The sequence below is a fragment of the Apium graveolens genome, chromosome 9 (assembly GCF_009905375.1).
Source record: "Apium graveolens cultivar Ventura chromosome 9, ASM990537v1, whole genome shotgun sequence".
Classification (NCBI taxonomy): domain Eukaryota; kingdom Viridiplantae; phylum Streptophyta; class Magnoliopsida; order Apiales; family Apiaceae; genus Apium; species Apium graveolens.
In genome coordinates this window covers 5,807,727-5,826,827 of record NC_133655.1, presented here as the reverse complement: position 1 = coordinate 5,826,827, position 19,101 = coordinate 5,807,727, and the positions used below count along the sequence as shown (strand labels likewise).

General features: G+C 40.4%; 1 protein-coding gene across 1 annotated transcript; it reads right to left on the bottom strand.

Annotated features, from left to right (window-relative positions):
• Nucleotides 1-15,806: 15,806 nt before the first annotated feature.
• Nucleotides 15,807-16,874, bottom strand: LOC141684918 (uncharacterized). The gene has a single exon (XM_074490054.1). The coding sequence runs from the start codon at nucleotides 16,872-16,874 to the stop codon at nucleotides 15,807-15,809; it is 1,068 nt and encodes a 355-aa protein (XP_074346155.1).
• Nucleotides 16,875-19,101: the final 2,227 nt, after the last annotated feature.

Here is a 19,101-nt window from a genome sequence, read left to right as displayed (position 1 = left end):
TTTTAATTAGTACATTTTTTCTTCATTAATTAATAAATTAAATTATTTTAGAAAATTTATTTATATTTCTAAATTAATTTTTGTAAAGGAAAAAATCTAACACTGTTATCACGATTTATTCACTCCGATTCTAAAAATTTTAAAATGCACAATTAAATAACTCGTAATTTACAAAAAAAACAAATTTAAGTAATACATCCAATGATAATAAAATTTTGACTTAGATAATTTAGAAATAATGTACGATTTCTGAAATTAAGAATCTCAAAATTTTACAATAAAATTGGATATGTTTTTAAAACCTGACTTGAAAAATTAAATAATATAGATATAAAAAACAAGTATATGGTATATCATTATAAAATAAAGGGATTTTTTTAAAAATACCCAAGATCAATAACATTTTTACAAAAATACTATCATTTTAAAAATAAATTGTAAAAAACTTTTAATTTGCAAAAATACTATTTTTTTTTTGCAAAAATACGATTTTCTGCAATTTGATTCAACTAGATGATTTGAATCAACTATATGCAATCTTCGACGAATTCGACAAATTTCTGCAAACTTATGCAAGCTCAAATACAACCAAAAAAACTTGATTCAACTAGTTGTATGCCGGCTTGATTTTGGTTGATTCCGTATTTTTGCAAAAAAATTAGAAGATAGTAAAATCGAAAAAAAAAACTTAGAAAACTAAGTATTTTTTTTTAATTTCTCTAAAATAAATGTTAGTATTTGATATCGGTGTAACTTATAAATCTATACTTTATACTTTAAAGTTGGTCGGGTAAAATTTTTTATGTGAAATACTAGTGGACAACGACTTTGCTCGAACTCGAGTTCGACTCAGCTCCATTATTTGTGAGCAAACTCGTGTTCGATTTGGTTGTTTAAGAACACGGGTTGTTTAAACCGATCAATCCGATCCAAACCCGATCTTTTTTCAGCTTTGGTTGACCATTCTGGAGCTTAGACCTGTTTATTCAAGTGAATTCTCATTACTTAGATTAAGCATTCACTAAAAGGAATTCATAACAATTGAGTATTATCTGAAATTTCTTGCTTCGTCCAAAAGGAAGTTTCACTTACACCAACACACTTTGCAACATTCCTTTAGAAGCAACAACACTCGAGAGTCCTGAACAAAAGCCTCAATCTACGGAATAACATGTTGATTTTGTTACAGGAGTCCCAAACAGAAGCCTTGATCCCCTGTTCCATTACAGAACGGATAACCAATTGATCTGATAGAGCTCCAAATATGCACCACTAGGAAGCATGAGTGCGGATGCGTGTGCGGGGGTGCGTGGTACGGGATACGGAAATTCTGCAAATCTAAAAATATGGGGATTCGGGTGCGGGGGATTCGCCAAACATTAATACATTAAAAATATATATTTTATATATATTTTTCAAGAGTTTCAGTCAAATTAAACTAAATAATGAACTACATAAGTTCATTATGAGTACATTATCATTAAATATATATATTATTATTACTTGATATTTCAACTGATGTATTTTAGCATAGTTAATTGATTAAATGTTCAAGTATTTGTTTTATCTTTTGTCACTCATGGATGAGAGAAGAATCCCCGTGCACCCAAGAATTCGGTGCGCAGTGCGGCAAGTGAGTGAAGAATCCCTGCTTTCTGGTGCACCTGTATTACATTCCCACCAGTAGCACCTTCCCATGATATGCTATCTCTGATAACTCCTGGTGGTGGGGCTGCTCCTTCGACGCCGTGCCTGGATCCTTCACCGCTGTGGAGGTGTAGATGTCGTGGGGCTCCTACAAAAAACACTGGAAGGGGGATTTGGGTCCCGTGATGCCTCCGGTGTGGAGTAAGAACTCGCTTTTGGGGAAGATGAAGATAGATAGGAATGCAAGGTGGCTATGTGTGTATCTGAGTGTGAGAGAGTGATTAACCCCAAAACCTTACCTTCTTGGGCTATTTATAGCCCAAGGATAGGTTTTGGGGTTGGTACCTTTGAATCGTAGTCGTTGGTCCTCGGAGCGGAGGACACCTGGATGGGGTAGATGCTTTACACGTGCCAGGATGGGAGTGGTTGAGGAATGTTCTAAGGATCTCCTGGCACGTGCCCTGTTTGTGCTCATGATTGATAAATGACAGTTGTCCCTATCATGCGTTTCGGCATGTACCTCACGTGCTGGGACCTCCCAAGGTTAGGCTTGCGGGACTAGGCCGGTCAGGACTAGTAGTCTGCGGGACTGGATTGAGTTAGTAGTCCGGGCCTGGTCCTTCTAGGAGTTACATGTACTATCATGTGCTACCCACTTCCTTATGTAGATTTTCTGGATTGGGGAGTAAGGTTGATTTTGTTTGTGGGAATTTGAGCTCTGCTTGCCCCCTGTTCGGATTGTATTGAGTTCAGCCAATCAGGATTGAGGTTAGATGTCTTTAGAAGAATTTGAGCTCTGTTTTCCCCCCAGTCCGGATTGTGTCGAGTTCAGCCAATCAGGACTAAGGTTAGATGTCTTGAGAGGAATTTGAGCTTTTCTTGCCCCCAGTCCGGATTGTGTTGGGTTCATCCAATCAGGACTAAGGTTTGATGTCTTGAGAAGAATTTGAGCTCCGCTTGCCCCCCAGTCCGGATTAGGGCTGAGCAAAACCGAACCGAAACCGAAAAACCGAACCGAACCGTGCTAATTCGGTTCGGTTCGGTCCTAAATTTTTCGATCTATTCGGTTCGGACCGAATAGACCGAATTAAAATTCGGTTCGATTCGGTTCTTTTCACAAATATTTCGGTCCGGACCGAATAGACCGAATAGACCAAATCATAAATACTATAATTTTGTATTATATATATTTTACATATATCTTAAAAATTATAATCAAAATTTTTAATTTGTAATTATATTTATGGAGTATTAGAACTCTACATATCACATTACTTTAATTATATTTTAAAATTTATAATTTGTGATTTAATTTATAATGCAATTTTATTTTTGAAAAAAAATTCGGTATATTCGGTCCAAAACCGGACCGAACCGAATTATTTCGGTTCGGTTCGGTCCGGTCCATAATATAACTTCGGTCCGGTTCGGTCCAAGAAAAAATGACTATTCGATTTTTCGGTCTATTCGGTTCGGTCCGGTTTTGGACCGCACCGACCGAATGCTCAGCCCTAGTCCGGATTGTGTTGAGTTCAGCCAATCAGGACTAAGGTTTGATGTCTTGAGAGGAATTTGAGCTTTTTTTGCCCCCCAGTCCGGATTGTGTTGAGTTCAGCCAATCAGGACTAAGGTTTTATGTCTTGAGTAGAATTTGAGCTTTGTTTGGCCCCCAGTCCGGATTGTATTGAGTTCAGCCAATTAGGACTAAGGTTTGATGCCTTTAGAAGAATTTAAGCTCTGATTGCCCCCAGTCCGATTTGTGTTGAGTTCGGCCAATCAGGACTCAGGTTAGATGTCTTGAGAGGAATTTGAGGTTTTATTGCCCCCCAATCCGGATTGTGTTGAGTTCAGTCAATCAGGACCAAGGTTTGATGTCTTGAGAAGAATTTGAGCTCTACTTGCCCCCCATTCCGGATTGTGTTGAGTTCAGCCAATTAGGACTAAGGTTTGATGTCTTGAGAGGAATTTGAGCTTTTCTTGTCCCCCAGTCCGGATTGTGTTGAGTTCAGCCAATCAGGACTAAGGTTTGATGTTTTTAGAAAAAATTGAGCTCTGTTTACCCCCAGTCCGGATTGTGGTGAGTTCAGCCAATCCGGACTGGAAGGTGAAACGGTTTTGGGGGTTTTCCTCTCAATAATTCGAATTTTGACAGCTGTTATGTGTGGAAAGACGTGCCGTAATAAATAGTTATAATTATTATTGTGTCTATATGTATCACTGTTTGTATATATCTGGGTGATGAGCGGTTGGGATTTGGCCACGTGGCATGGCCATTCAGTTTTCACCACGCCTATAAAAGGCGCCCCTTCCTCCTCTTTTCTTTTTTACGCTTCATCTATTTATGTTCTCGTTTTTTCTCTTCTTCCTTGCTGCTCTTGCCGTTTGTCACAGGAGATCTCGAAAGTTTTGTGTTCGTTGCTCGGTCGTCCTTAACCGCTCCGTAATATCTGTTCTTGTAAGTTTTGTATTTCCTTCTTGTGTTTTTGTTCACATTTTTTCTTCAATCAATTATACCATGATTCGTTTCTGTTTTGGTTGTTTGATTGTGTGCATTGTGTTTATGTTTTTTGTTTTTTCAGTTGAGGTTGTGTGTATGTATATATGTGTATGTTGTTTTTTGGTTATAATTTGGTGTTTAATTTTGGCTGACGGTGTTTCTGGAATTAGGGTTTTTTAGGTAGGTCCGGACCTGGATGCCGAGTCCAGACTTGTAGCTTTGTGTTAGGTTTTCTGTTGTTATTGGCTGTTTGTAATTTGAGTCCGGACTAAGCTTTTGGTGTTTTTAGGGTTATAGTGTCTGTGTAGTCCAGAATTGTTGTTTGCGGTTTTTAGGTTTTGGCTGTATTTTGTATCTCGATGTCTGGGTCTCCGGACTGGGTGCTCATAACTTTTAATAAAATTGAAGATAGGATAGTCCGGACCATTGTAGGATGCAAGATAAATAAACTATAGGGATTTAGACTAACCGCTGTCATTTGTTATAGGTATATGGTCTGGACTAAAGCTCGTGCTAAGGTATATAGGTATATATCTCCTGCTATCCGTGACCGTCAGATTCAGATTCTTCTACTGATTCTGAGCGCATTGAAATAGGGAAGAAGGCATCCACTTCGGATGCCAACACAATTATAAAGCTGGCGATAGGAAAAATTTCTACTAGGAAAGTGTCATGCACTCCGGAGGGTTTGTGGGTTGATGTGCCGAACTACTTCATCACCAAGAGTGAGGAGATAGAGAATAGCTGGTACTATAGGAGTATCAGGTCCGGATACGTTAGGCAGCCAAACGCTGGTTTGGGGCCTTATGATGAAGCTGAATTTGATTAGAGGTTTGATGGTAGCATCGTCGCTAAGGAGTCGTGCGAGTTCAAAGAGGAGTATGCCGCCTTGGACCACGCAGCCCAAGATCCCTCAATCCGGGCTGCCTTCCAGTTGGATCCCCGGATTGAGTGGAGGTGGCCTGAGCCTGGAGAGAGGATTTACCATAGACCGACGGATGGGTTTGTTCCGGTATGGCTGGAGCAGCTACGGTTCGGGTGGAATCCACACTGGCACCTTTTCTTGAAGCACTTGTGCAAGTATGAGTAGCAGCTCTCTCCGATACAGATAACTCCTAACGGGATAAAGTGGATGAGCTGGTTCATTGCCTGCTGCAATCAATTTAAGGTTCAGCCTACATTTAGGTTGTGGCACCACATCTTTAGTTAGTTAAGTCTGGTCAAATGTCGTTGTATGAGCTGCGATTCCGGGTTGCGGAGTGCGGTTACGGCTCTTCTTACAGACCTGTTATTCAGCAATCTTCACTGAAGCACTGGAACGGGGAATTGATTATGCTGAGGGGTCTAGACTTGCAGTAACTCCCTCATATTGCTGCTAATGGAGTCCATACTAGATTTCCTCGGGTTGTTCTTCAGGGAGATGTTATCCGGCTACTTTTTTCATTTTGTGAGTGTCTGGGTATCCAGCTAACCCGGGATACCTTTATGATGCATAACACTATGCATAGGCTAGGATGTAAGTGTTTTCTCTTTGGTCTGGATTGTGTATCTCTATCTGTTACTATTACTTAGTGTTTTCTTTTTGTAAAGTACTTGTGCTAACTTGCTCTTTGTTTTGTTTGTTGACAGGTTTACCTCACTTCAATCTGGATATGTCTTCCTCATCCTATAGTGACGCTTTGAAAGGTTTGGGTACTGCCTTCAAGCTGTAGAAGAAGGCATCTGTTGTTGGGTCCGGATCCAATCCACCCCTGGAAGAAGGCTCACAGAGTAATATTGTATCGAGGCCGAAGTCTGGTGAGCGTGAAAGGGTTCCGGAGAAGGAGGATGAAGTTGAAGTTGGTGATGAGTTTGAAAATTTGGAGGAAATTGATCCGTTGGGAGAGGTTCCCGAAATGAATGTTGTCCGGAGGAGGAAGAGGCTCTGAAGCGTTGGGACTAAGCCTCCCCGGGTGGAGAAGACTCATGTTGTTTGTGGAGCTGAGTCCGGGAAGGATAAGGGGAAAGGTGTGGAGGAAGGACGTCCGGAGAAGAGCAGTCCAGGGCTTGACGAGCGGGTTGCGCGTTTTATGGCCAGAATTCCATCTCAGGAGGAGTGGAAGAATATGAATGACTCCGGCTTCGATGCCACCATGAAAGAGTGTGCTCGTCTCTGGGGCCAGGTATATAACGTTTCTGTGCTTGTTCTGTTTCTTCTATTTTGCCTTAGAAAATTTTCTGAGATTTACAGTTTTCTCTTTGTAGCTTGGTGGTTGTATAGCTGGAGCTGCTGCTATGTCTGATAACGATTTGAAGCATGCCGGGAGATGATTGCTGACAAGAATTTAGAACTTGCGGAGCTGAAGGATCAGAATTCCGTTAAGGATACTTTTTTGTCCGGGCTGAACAAACATCTTAGTGATGTGACAGTCTGGGCTGAGAATGCTGAGAAAGAGGTTGCTGATCTGAAGTCTGAATTAGCTGATCTCCGGAGACAGATATCTGCTGTGAGGCCGGAGTCTGAGGTTATTGAGGAGTTCAAGAAATCCGCCGAGTACGACCAGCCCCTTGCCAATGCCGGTGCTCTGGAGATTGCTCGTTGTTGGATGGTTGTGGAGCGTCACATCAAGACGAATCCAGAAGCTGACTGGGAGAGCTTTGTCCAGGAGTTTATCATGGCTAAGCAGGATATTGAATCCGGTCTTGGGGAACCGGAGCCCTATGATGGCCCTTGCCAAAGTTTCCTCCCTCCGACTGCCCCAGATGCCTAGATTTGAATTTGTGTTCTGAACTTGCTCCTTTTTTAGACTGATATTTGATTTGTAATTGTAATACTTTATTTAGCTCCGGGCTCGTTTGCGCCGGTTAACTTTGGTGTATTTGCTTTTGTTTGCTGTTATTTTTGCTTTGATATTCTGTGTTTGCCCTAGAAATTTTTTCTAAGTTAATGTGTTTGCGTTTAGTCCTATACCATAATTGGTTCGGACTAGTGGATGTTGTTTTACTTAGAAAATTAATTCTAAGTTGATATGTTTGCTCTAGTCGGGACCCATTGTTTGTCCGGACTAGTGGGCATTGTTTTACTTAGAAAATTAATTCTAAGTAAATATGTTTGCTCTAGTCTGGACCCATTGTTTATCCGGACTAGTGGATGTTGGTTTACTTAGAAAATTAATTCTAAGTAAATATGTTTGCTTTAGTCTGGACCTATTATTTGTCCGGACTAGTGGATGTTGTTTTACTTCTAAAATTAATTCCAAGTTAATGTATTTGCTCTAGTCTGGACCCATTGTTTGTCCCGACTAGTGGATGTTGTTTTACTTAGAAAATTGATTCTAAGTAAATATGTTTGCTCTAGTCGGGACCCATTGTTTTTCCGGACTAGTGGATGTTGTTTTACTTAGAAAATTAATCTTAAGTAAATATATTTGCTCTAGTTTGGACCCATTATTTGTCCGGACTAGTGGATGTTGTTTTACTTAGAAAATTAATTTCAAGTTAATATGTTTGCTCTAGTCTGGGCCCATTGTTTGTCCGGACTAGTGGATGTTGTTTTACTTAGAAAATTAATTCTAAGTAAATATGTTTGCTCTAGTCGGGACCCATCGTTTTTCCGGACTAGTGGATGTTGTTTTACTTAGAAAATTGATTCTAAGTAAATATGTTTGCTCTAGTCTGGACCCATTGTGTAACACCCCCAAATCCGGGGTCGGGGATCCGGGTTGTCACGAGTTCCATTTCCCTTAATAACACCCAATCTTAATAATTAATCAACTACTTTGTACTGTGACCCCACAATAAACACACACACCACAAATTATAGTCTCAGAGATGATCATCCAAAAATAATCACAAGTCGTTTTATTCCACAATTACATGCCAATACACCTTAAACAGGTTTCCGAATAAATTTACATTTCTTTGCCATTATTACAACTCATAATATACATAAGTCTGGTACATCATTAGTTGAAAACTTAGCCTATTGGTAATTTCTACCTCAGCTACAGCGGCCTCAACACTTTCAGAAAGCTGCGGAATGTTTCCTATCCGCTTGCGAATTGGGAGCTTGGTCCTGTTCATCTTATCAATCTGATATTGTGTGATGAAAGAAGAAAGCAAGGGTGAGCAGCAAGCCCACCAAAATAATATGTATAATGATTAACAATATATGAGCCTTCTCATAGTACTCATGAAAGTCTTGGTCAAAAAAAATGAACCAAGTTGATATCTTAATGCGATGAAGTCGCAAAATATTCAGTATATATATATACATATATACTTTTCAAAATATTGGAAGTCCTCTTCCATGCATAATACACACAGAGTTCCAGTGTATAACTGTATAAAAATACCGTTGCCAGGTGATCTCATATATCTAACCTTGTCTCAACATTTTTCTGAAAATCTTTGTCATGCATAAGATAATCATTTACTAGATATAAGTTTAAAAGATGAAGTTACAAGATACTCCATTATACTTATATCTTTTCCAAATACTACTTGAACTACCACCGTTCAAGTTATAATTAGTTCAAAAGTTCATCACATAGATGAGACTACAAGATAATACTTGAATAGATTCAACCTTTAAAATATCATCAAAATAAAATGAAGTTATGAGATACTTCATTTGATGCAAACATCATTTTGAAAACTTGACCCTGCCAACACTCAACAATCGCCCAACCGTAGCCTTTCTATCGAAGTGCTCTGGGTAGTATTGCAGAAATATCCAATTGGATGATGAACTCATTACGGGAGTTTGCCGCGCCAGGAAGACCACTTATGATGATCAGTCGTAGTAGTGCAACCCCACCATTTTCTACATATAGAGGAGAACCTGTCGGATTTACTTGTCAACCGAACACTGAACTCCTAAGGAATGGACCGCCTTAGCGGAACTTCCAGGCCATTTGGGCCAATATAATAAGGCTGGGCCGGTGCTACTCGACCACTTACGCCACTCCTAGTTTAGATGAAATCCATGACTCTGAAACGTAAAGCTCGTCCCCACTTTCCCCAAGTAGAAACTTGTTGATACGGCTCCACCAAGAAGTCGTATCTAGTTGGAAAGGAAAACTCACCGATATTTCCCAGGCGATGCCTGTTAATGGATTAACTTGTTCCAAGAATTTTACTTCCCGAGTATTGGGTAAGTAATCAAAAACTCTTTTATCAAGACCGCAACCTTGTTGCGAATATAAAACACACCACAGAGCCGGATCCCTCAGGTTTTGAGCGAGTATTTAAATCCCCTTTTTAAAAGGAAGATCTTAAATATAAAAATGAGTTTTGGGATCCGCTCTAACTTTTGAAAATCATTTTAAAGAATTGAAAACACTTTAAAGAGTGTTTGGAATGATGCTGATTTAATGAAGTAAATCAGTCTCAAAATAAAAGAAATATCTGAATATTATTATTTAAATAATATTCCCATAAAGAATACTTGAGGTAGAAGTTGGAAAACTTACTTGAAATGAATAGTAAATAATCAAAGATATACTTATACAAAAGTAATATCTTTATTTGAATATCAAAAGTAAGTTTGATTATCGAACATTATTCTTTAATAAAGTAAAGAATATTAATAAATAATAAGCGGAGTCATAATACCTCGAATGAATATTATAAATAATATTCATTAAATAAAATAAAGGAGTCATACATCCTCAAATGAATATCCAAGTAATATTCAATAAATAATATAAAGGAGTCATAAGTCCTCGAATGAATATTCAAGATAATATTCATTAATAAAATAAAGTTATCGAATAAACCTTATTCGATTAATAGTTTTGAAAACTATAACCATATATATATAAATATATATATATATAAAATCTACTCGGGATCCTCGACTCCCGGTTTTAGAAAATATTTTCACCTTTGGGTCCCTATACTAAGGGTATATGCAAATTACCGCTATTCTCTAGCATAGGTATTATCAACTGAACCAACAGATATATATGGCAAGAATACAAAACAGGCATGCATATGCACCATATCACATGCTACAATATATCGCAAGAATTTGCTAATATAACCATCATGCATCTATTACAAGATAATGCATATACAAGTGTATACATCACAACAACAGTATAACGGGTAGAAAACTTGCCTGAGCGACTGGGGGTTACGAATGGCTCGAGACGAGTCTGGTAACCTATAAACAACAAGTAAGTTGGAATTAAACCAAAGTCACTTGTAAATCTATACATTAACCAACTTAGACTCTAACGCTCGTTTTGCGCTTACTGATTCTCTTAAGTCACTCGAGTACCCTCGGCTCCACCATTTTTAATAATTTAACCATTACGAGTTTTAAGGCGATTCCTTCGCGGGTGTCTTACCAACTGCCTATTACACCTTACATAAATGTTTCATACTTCAAATAGTCATTTAAGGTCTTTAACCTATGTTTCAAAGTAAGGCGAGGGGTAAGGGTTCGTTCGCGAAATGTCGTTACTTAAAACGGCCGTTTCTCCTAAACCGTTCATCGGAATCAAACGAACCACATATCAAAACGAAGCTTGTAACATGAACTATCTAAAAATGGCAATGGTCAAAACCTAGCAGTGAGTTCAAGGGTTCTGATGTTAAGAACAAAACAGTCTACGGTAAATCGGGCATTACGACGGCTATGTTTACGCGATTTCCCAAATTTAAACCATTCCAAAACAACCACCAACCAATCCCAATTCACAACCCAATCAAAACTCCATCCATCCTACATCATAACAGCCCCAAAAACTCCATATTAACAGTTTATACTTATTCCCCACATGAACTAAAAGCTTTACTTAGGTTCCTTAACTAATTATCAAGATTTACAACCCCAAAAATACCACAAAACCAACTAATCTCTACAAACTCAACCAAACTTTAAACAATCAAGCATCATGCTTCACATATACTATATCAATCATATTCATTCCTAATTATTCAAAGCTAAAGCTAGGGTTTGGAGTTTATACCTTCCTTGGAGAGTGGAGAATCAAGAGAATGGCTTGGAATCACCCTTACAGTCCTTATCCAAGCTTAAACTAAACAAAACTTCAAGAACAAAATTTTTAGTTCTTGAAAAACACTATTCACCATCTTCTTCCATGATTTTTAGGAAGAGATTGTGGATGAATTAGAAGCTCAAACTTATAGGATAGCTATAACTAATCATAAGGGACCTTGGATAATTACCTTGTGATTTAACAATGGTTGGATCTTGATTTTGAATTTTTCTTTCTTGCTTTTTCCTTGAAAGCCGAGAGCAAGATGAAGAAATGAAACATCTTTGTGTTTTGTGAGTTGTTTGCTTGGTTACTAGCTTTTGACTTTGGTAAATTACCTTTTTAACCATGAAATTTGTGTGGTTATTAATCAACCACACCTCCTTCCCTTATGTCATGCTTAGGTCATCCTGTGATGTCATCCTTCCCTTTTTGTCCTCTTCCCATTGGTTGGATGACATCATCCCCTCTAATCTCTTTGATTAACTTCCTAATTGTTTGCCTAATGACCGCTGATCTGTTATACGGTTCGCTTAACTTTCGTTTTCGTTTATCGTTTGAGGGATCATACCCGGGATCTTATTACTTAGGTTCCCTTAACCTTTCTCAATATATTATATTCCTTTTATGATCCTCTCTTATAATCCTTTAATTTAAATCTTTCTTATCTTGTTACCTTATACTCAATTCTTTTCGTATCTAGTGGATTTCCGGGAAAAATCAAAGTGTTCGGAATTGGATTCTGACGATCTTTACATACACTTATATACCATATAGAGTACTAATAAAATCTCAGAATATCCATACCAGAACCCCTACGTAGTGTGGCATGAAAAGTTTTCTCATTCAGCATAATCTGCAAAATCACTATTCATAAGGGTTTCAAAAAAAATTCCAAAAATTGGGGTTATTACACATTGTTTGTCAGGACTAGTGGATTATATTTTGGATAAATCTAAGAAAATGTAATATAGAGAAATTCTTTTCATTAATCTGAGACTTCATTCATACAAGATATAAACTGGTTGTTTACCATATAGGCTACAAGATTTTGGTTGCTTTGTTTGCTTCTTTCTATTGGTAGAATTTCTTAGTCTGAGTCCATGCCAGGTATTGGGGACTTCTGAGCCATCCATGTTCATTCGTTTGTAGGTTCCTGGCCTCAGGACTTCTTTGACCTTATATGGTCCTTCCCATTTGGGCATTAGATTTCCAATGTTTTTAGGATCTGATGCTTCTGTGTCTCGAAGAACCAAGTCACCGACTTGGAAGTTTTTGACTCTGGACTTCTTACTGAAATGTTCTTTTGTCTTCTCCTTATATCTCTCCATCTTTGCTATAGCTTGGTCCCAGACCTCATCAATTAGCTCTATGTTTGTTCTGAGTCCTTCCTCGTTAGCTTCTTCATCGAAGTTTATTTCTCTGTGAGAAGGAGATCCCACCTCAATAGGTAGCATTGCTTTTGTGTCATAAGCTAGTTTAAATGGAGTCTCTCTGGTGCTTGTCCTGGGGCTTGTCCTGTAGGACCATAACATACTTGGCAGTTCTTCTGGCCATTTACTTTTGCTTTCTTTAAGCCTCTTCTCGATACCTCGGAGCAGGATTCTGTTGGTAACTTCCACTTGCCCATCTCCTTGGGTATATGCTACTGATGACTTTTTGTGTTTGATCCCGCGCTCCTGGAGGTAGGACTCGAATTTTGATCCGATGAACTGTGGCCCATTATCTGATACTAGGGCTCTTGAAATCCCGAACCTCATCAAAATATTGTCCATGAACTTTATGCAGTCCTGCTGGTTTATGGTCCTCATTTCCTTTGCTTCAACCCATTTGGTCATGTAATCAATTGAAACTAACAAGTACCTGAGATCTCCTTTGGCTTGGGGAAAGGGTCCCATGATGTCAATACCCCGGACATCAAAGGGTATTGGAGATAGGACTAAGGAAAGTAGGACTGGACTGATCCGGGACACATTATTGAAGAGTTGGCATTCCTTACATTTTTTCACAAACTTTAATGCATCCTGGTGAATAGTTGGCCAATAGTAGCCTTACCTTCTGATCTTATTTTTTTTTGCGGACATGTGATCTCTGCATATCCCTTCATGGACTTTCATTAAACAGTACTTAGCTTCTTCTGGGCCGATACATTTTTGAATAGGAGAGGAAAAGGTCTTGCGATAAAGTTATCCTTCTTCAAGGAAAAACTTGGTTGCTTTGGCTTTCAGTCTTTGTGCCTTGCTTTTGTCTTCTGGGAGCTCTCATTTATCTAATTAATTATTGAAGGGAGTCATCCAGTTTTGGTTGCTCTCTATCTCCAAGATTTCTTCAGATTCGATGGAGGGTTTTTGGAGTTCTTCAAAGTAGACTGAGTAGTCCAGATCTGATGAGTTCCGAACTAACTTGGATAGAATATCTGCTTCCTCATTTTCTTCTCGACATATCTGCAGGACTTGATACTTCAGGATTGAATCTAGGTAGCTTTGAATCAGTGCTTGATATTTTGCCAGAATAGGGTCATTTGCTATGTATTCTTCGTTTGTTTGCTTGACCACTATCTGAGAGTCGCTATAGATTTTCAAGTCCTGGACCTTTAGAGTCCTGGAGAGCTTTAGTCCTGCAATCAATGCTTCATACTCTGCCTGGTTGTTTGTTGTCGGGAAGCCGAAGGATATAGTTGTATGTATTATGAATCCCTCAGGACTTGTTGGGATGAGTCCGACTCCCGACCTTTCGCTCATTGAAGAACCGTCTACTTTCAAGGTCCAGCCTCCTGGGTTCGCCGCTTGATCTGTCTTCGGATCTATGTTCATTAGTTCTGGTTCTTCTTCCGGGAAGTTGCATTCGATTATGAAATCAGCAAGTGCTTGAGCTTTAATGGCAGTCCTGGGGATGAAGCTTAAATTGAACTGGCTTAACTCCACAGCCCAATTGACTAGCCTTCCCGAGACATATGGCTTGTGAATTATCTTCCTTAGAGGCTGATTTGTGACCACTCTGATTTCTCTTTCTTGGAAGTAGTGTCTCTGTTTTCTCAATGTCGTGACCAAGACGAAGGCAAATTTCTCTAAACTTGGGTACCTGGTCTCCGCATCCTTGAGTACTTGGCTTACATAGTAAACTAGTTGTTGTCTTCTATTCTCTTCCCGGATTAAGGCAGCTCCCACTGCTTGTGCTCCCGCTGATAAGTATAGGTAGAGAGGCTCTCCTGGTTGGGCCTTAGTTAGGACTGGTGGCTGGGAGAGGTAGGACTTGATCTCCTCAAATGCCTTCTGGCACTCCGGACTCCGATTTACCTCTCTCTTGTTTTTTGCTCCTTTGAGTAAATCAAAGAATGGTAAGCACCTCTCTACTAGCTTTGAAACAAATCTTCTAAGTGATGCTAGTGATCCTGCTAGCTTCTGCACATCTTTTTGGGTCCTGGGAGCCTTCATCTCTTGGATTGCTCTTATTTTCCCTGGGTTGGCTTCTATTCCCCGGTTGCTGATCATGAATCCCAAGAACTTGCATGCTCCTACTCCGAAGGTACATTTCTCCGGATTCAGTTTGAGTTCATGCTTCCTCAGGTTGTCAAAACATTCCTTTAGATCTTTTTGTGTCCTGGGATGGTTTTTGATTTAGCAATCATGTCATCGACGTAGGACTCCAAGTTTCTCCCAATCTGGTATTTTAATATCTGGTTCATGGCTCTTTGGTAAGTGGATCCTATGTTTGTCAGTCCAAATGACAACATTACATAAGCGTAGACTGCTCTGTGAGTTATGAATGTTATCTTGGGTATATCCTTCGGGTTCATCTTGATTTGGTTTTATCCGGAGAAGGCATCCATGAAGCTTAGAATGATGTGTCCGGAGGTGGCATCTATCAGCTGATCAATATTGGGAAGAGGGTATGGGTCCTTCGGGAATGCATCATTCAAATCAGTATAGTCCACACACATTCTCCATTTTCCGTTTGACTTCTTCACCATGACAATGTTTGCTAACCACTCCGGATACTTGATTTCCTTGATAATCCCTACTTTGAGCAACTTTTCTACTTCTTCATCTATTGCTTTTTGCCTCTTCGGGGCAAAGTTTCTTCTTTTTTGTTTGACCGGCTTTCTGTTTGGGTTGACGTCCAAATTGTGCATTGCTGTGGACTCGTGCAGTCCGGGCATGTCTCTTGGACTCCAGGAAAACGTATCTTTGTACTCCCAGAGCAAGGACACCAGTTCTTCTCTAAAGGACTCTTCTAGTCCTGACCCAACTTTCACCTTTCTGTTAGGACTGCTTTCATCAATCTGAACTTCCTCTCACCTTTCTGTTAGGACTGCTTTCATCAATCTGAACTTCCTCTATTTCGACTGCGGCCTCAATTTTTGCTTGGTCTTTTGTTGAGACCATTTGATGAACTCAGGCTTCGGAGTTCCTCTTCAAATAGGAGCTAACTTGTTCTGATCCTTTGTCTTTGGTTGCTTGCATGGTAGGACAGGCTTGGTCTAGGACCGGATTGGCCTTGTCGACCACCATGACTTGGTTGCTTATCAGTTCTTCCGAACTTAGCTTGGTTGCTTCTGGATCCGGACTTGATTCGATAAGTTGGACTTATTTTGTTATTTCTTCCATTGGACGGGGGTGGTGATTCTTGATGCTTTATTGTTTGCGAAGGACTGTGGCCTTCCTTTTGTTATCTTAGTGGGTTTCTTCCATGACGAACCCCTGGTTGTAGCATGTTTCAACGACTCCATAATCTCCTTTTATTTCTCCGACTCCAGTCGGTGTTGGGAACTTGATTTTGAGATGGGAGATTGAATTTATTACTTGCATCATAGTTAAAGCTGACCTGCCAATAATTTCGTTGTAGGATGAAGGAGTGTTGATGACATAGAACTTGATGACATGAGTTACTTGGTTAAGAGCAGTTCCAAAAATGACAGGTATGTATAAGGTCCCTTGGATCGGAACTAGATTATGTCCGAACCCATAGAGTGGGTCCTCTCGGCAATCATTTGAGAGAATGCTCCTTAACTGCATTCGATCCACTGTATGCTTAAAGAGAATATTTACCGAGAAGCCGTTGTCTATCAACATTCTTCTTACTTCATTATCAAAGATGTCCAAGGTGACAACTAAAGCTGCAGTATGGCGGGGGTTGACTCCTTTATAGTCCTTATTGCTGAAGGATATCACCATATCTGGGAGTGATTGGATCAAGAGTACTTCTTTGCCAAAGTCCGGGCTTCGTGGTGGGGAGTAGGAACCTCCTAGGACCACATTAACTATATTCTTTCCTCTTTTCTTCCCCTCTCCTCTGTTGTTGTTGTCCCGAACCAAGTACTTGTTCAGGTTTCCTTTCTTTACTTGGTTCTCGATGAAGTACTTGAGTGATAAGCAGTTCTCAGTCTTGTGGCCATGTGTCTCATGATAATCGCACTGCCTATTGTCAGGTCTGCTCTCTGGAGGAGTTTGCATTGGTTTCGGAGGATAATAAAACGGTTTGTCTTTTATCTTCTTCAAGATTTCTTCCCAGGACATGTTGAAAGGAGTCTGATCTGGCTCCTGCTTTGGCTCCCAGTACTGTTTTGTGGGTCCTGGGTCGCTCTTGGACTCTGGCTTAGGACCGAGCCTCTGGAAAATTGGAGTAGCTTGTCTTTCTTGGTTCTGCTGGCTTTGCTTGAATTTCTTGTCTTGATGGTAACCCCCTTTCGGTCGGTCATCAGAATTCTTACTCCTAGATCCCCCATTCTGGGTCATCCTCATAGCTTTGAGTACATCAGTTTCCTTTATGAATCTGGAAGCCAAGGAGTAGGCCGCCACCAAACTTTGTGGATCGTTGTTGATCAGTTCTACTATGTATCTTTCATTGTGTTCTGGATCTAAGTTCCTCCTGAAGATGCTCAGAGCCTCGTGCTCGTCCAAGTTTGAGATCTTATTGATTGCTTCCTAGAAACGCCTCATATAGGCTGAGAGAGACTCGTTGTCATGTTGTCTGATGGTTTCTACGTGACAAATATGCATTTCGTGTGTCTTGTTTGCTCGGAACCTCCTAAGAAAAGCTGCGCGAAACTCCATCCAACTATGGATGCTTCGGGAGGGGATCTTGCTGATCCATCTTTGGGCCCCTCCCTTAAGAGTTGATGCGAAGAACCTAGATTTTGTCAAGTCATTGTAGTAGTATATTTGCGCGATCTGCTTAAAGTAATTCGGGTGCTCTTTTGGGTCTCCCAGACCATCAAAAGAATCGAAATTGTAGTGCTTTAGGTCCCGCTGCCGGGGAATAGCCTCCAATGAGTGGCTGAAAGGAGTTAAAGTTTTCCCAATTTCCATTCCCGAGTCTCTGTCCATTTTCCTTTGTAATTCATAGATCATATCCTTTAGATCTTTCTGCTTCTCCGCATCTTCGTCATCAGAAATGAGCTCCGGAGTAAGATCCCTCCAGGTCCTCTTAGTCCTGGACTTGGTCAGTAGTTTCTCCTCTTCTAACTGCATCCTTCTTTTGATCTTTAGTTCGAGCTTTGCTTCTTCTTCTTTTATTATTTGCTCTCGCATCTCTTCTAGCCTTTTTTGCTTGGTCGTTTCTGTTTCTTTCTTATTGCCCGTTTTTTTTTTGTTCTTCTTCCCCTTAGCTCCAATTCGGTCAAAGACAGATCTCTTAGATTGAGGGGAGTCCCCGGACTCCTCCGGTTCTTCCTCAAGTTCGGCTTCTTCCTGGATCTGGGCTTGCTCCTGCCTGTAGAGCCGGATTGCTTCTGTCAGCTCATCACTTGTGAGGTTGGCCATATGCTCCTCAGCCACCGGGACATTAGTGTACTTGTATTGGTTCAGCTCAATATGATTCATGGCATCCCGGGTGTTGACAACCCTCTCCATAACTGGAGTGTGTTGCAATGGTTGCTCCTGGAATGTTTCTTGGTTGGCTCCCGGGTCATGAGCCTGGGAGTGGTCCGGCTCCTGGACATGAGTACTAGCAGAGGGTCTCCCAGAAGTATGCTTTCCTACTCTTGCCATTGTCTCAAAAATACCAACAACAACTAGCAAAAATTTCCAACTAAAAATATTGATCTAAAATTGTTTTTTGAAGATTGCAAAAACTATCCAGAACAATAACAAACAGCTTTCTGGGACTAGCTCAAGCAATCTTCTGGGACTGGTTAACAATATGGTAGAACGAGTGCAGCTGGGTTCTAGGACACAAAGGCAATATGCAAACTAAAGCAAACTCGGGGTTCTAAAACAATAGAAACAAGCGATGGCACACACAAGCGTGGCGTAAATCAACGAAATGGGGCTCACACAAACGTGGCCTAAAACAACGAGCACACACAAACGTGGCTTAAATAAACAACATTCATATTTATGAGAGAGTTTGGTTGCTTGGGTTCTTACAAGCTAAAGAAATGGACTCTTTCAAGAGCTTGCTGATGAAGGTGAATCCAGGGGCACCGAGACCCAAGGATGGAGACTCCTCCTTCTAGCGCCAAATGATAACTCCTGGTGGCGGGGCTGCTCCTTCGATGCCGTGCCTGGATCCTTCGCCGCTGTGGAGGTGTTGCTGTCGTGGGGCTCCTACAAAACAACATCGGAAGGGGGGTTTGGGTCCCGCGGCGCCTCAGGTGTGAGAGTAAGAACTCGTTTTTGGGGAAGATGAAGATAGATAGGAACGCAAGGTGGATGTGTGTGTATGAGTGTGAGAGAGTGATTAACCCCAAAATCTTACCTTCTTGGGCTATTTATAGCCAAGGATAGGGTTTTGGAGTTGGTACCTTTGAATCGTAGTCGTTGGTCCTAGGAGCGGAGGACACCTGGATGGGGTAGATGCTTTACACGTGCCAGGATGGGAGTGGTTGAGAAATGTTCTAAGCATCTCCTGGCACGTGTCTCGTTTGTGCTCATGATTGATAAATGACAGTTGTCCCTATCATGCGTTTCGACATGTGCCTCATGTGCTGGGACCTCCCAAGGTTAGGCTTGCGGGACTAGACCAGTC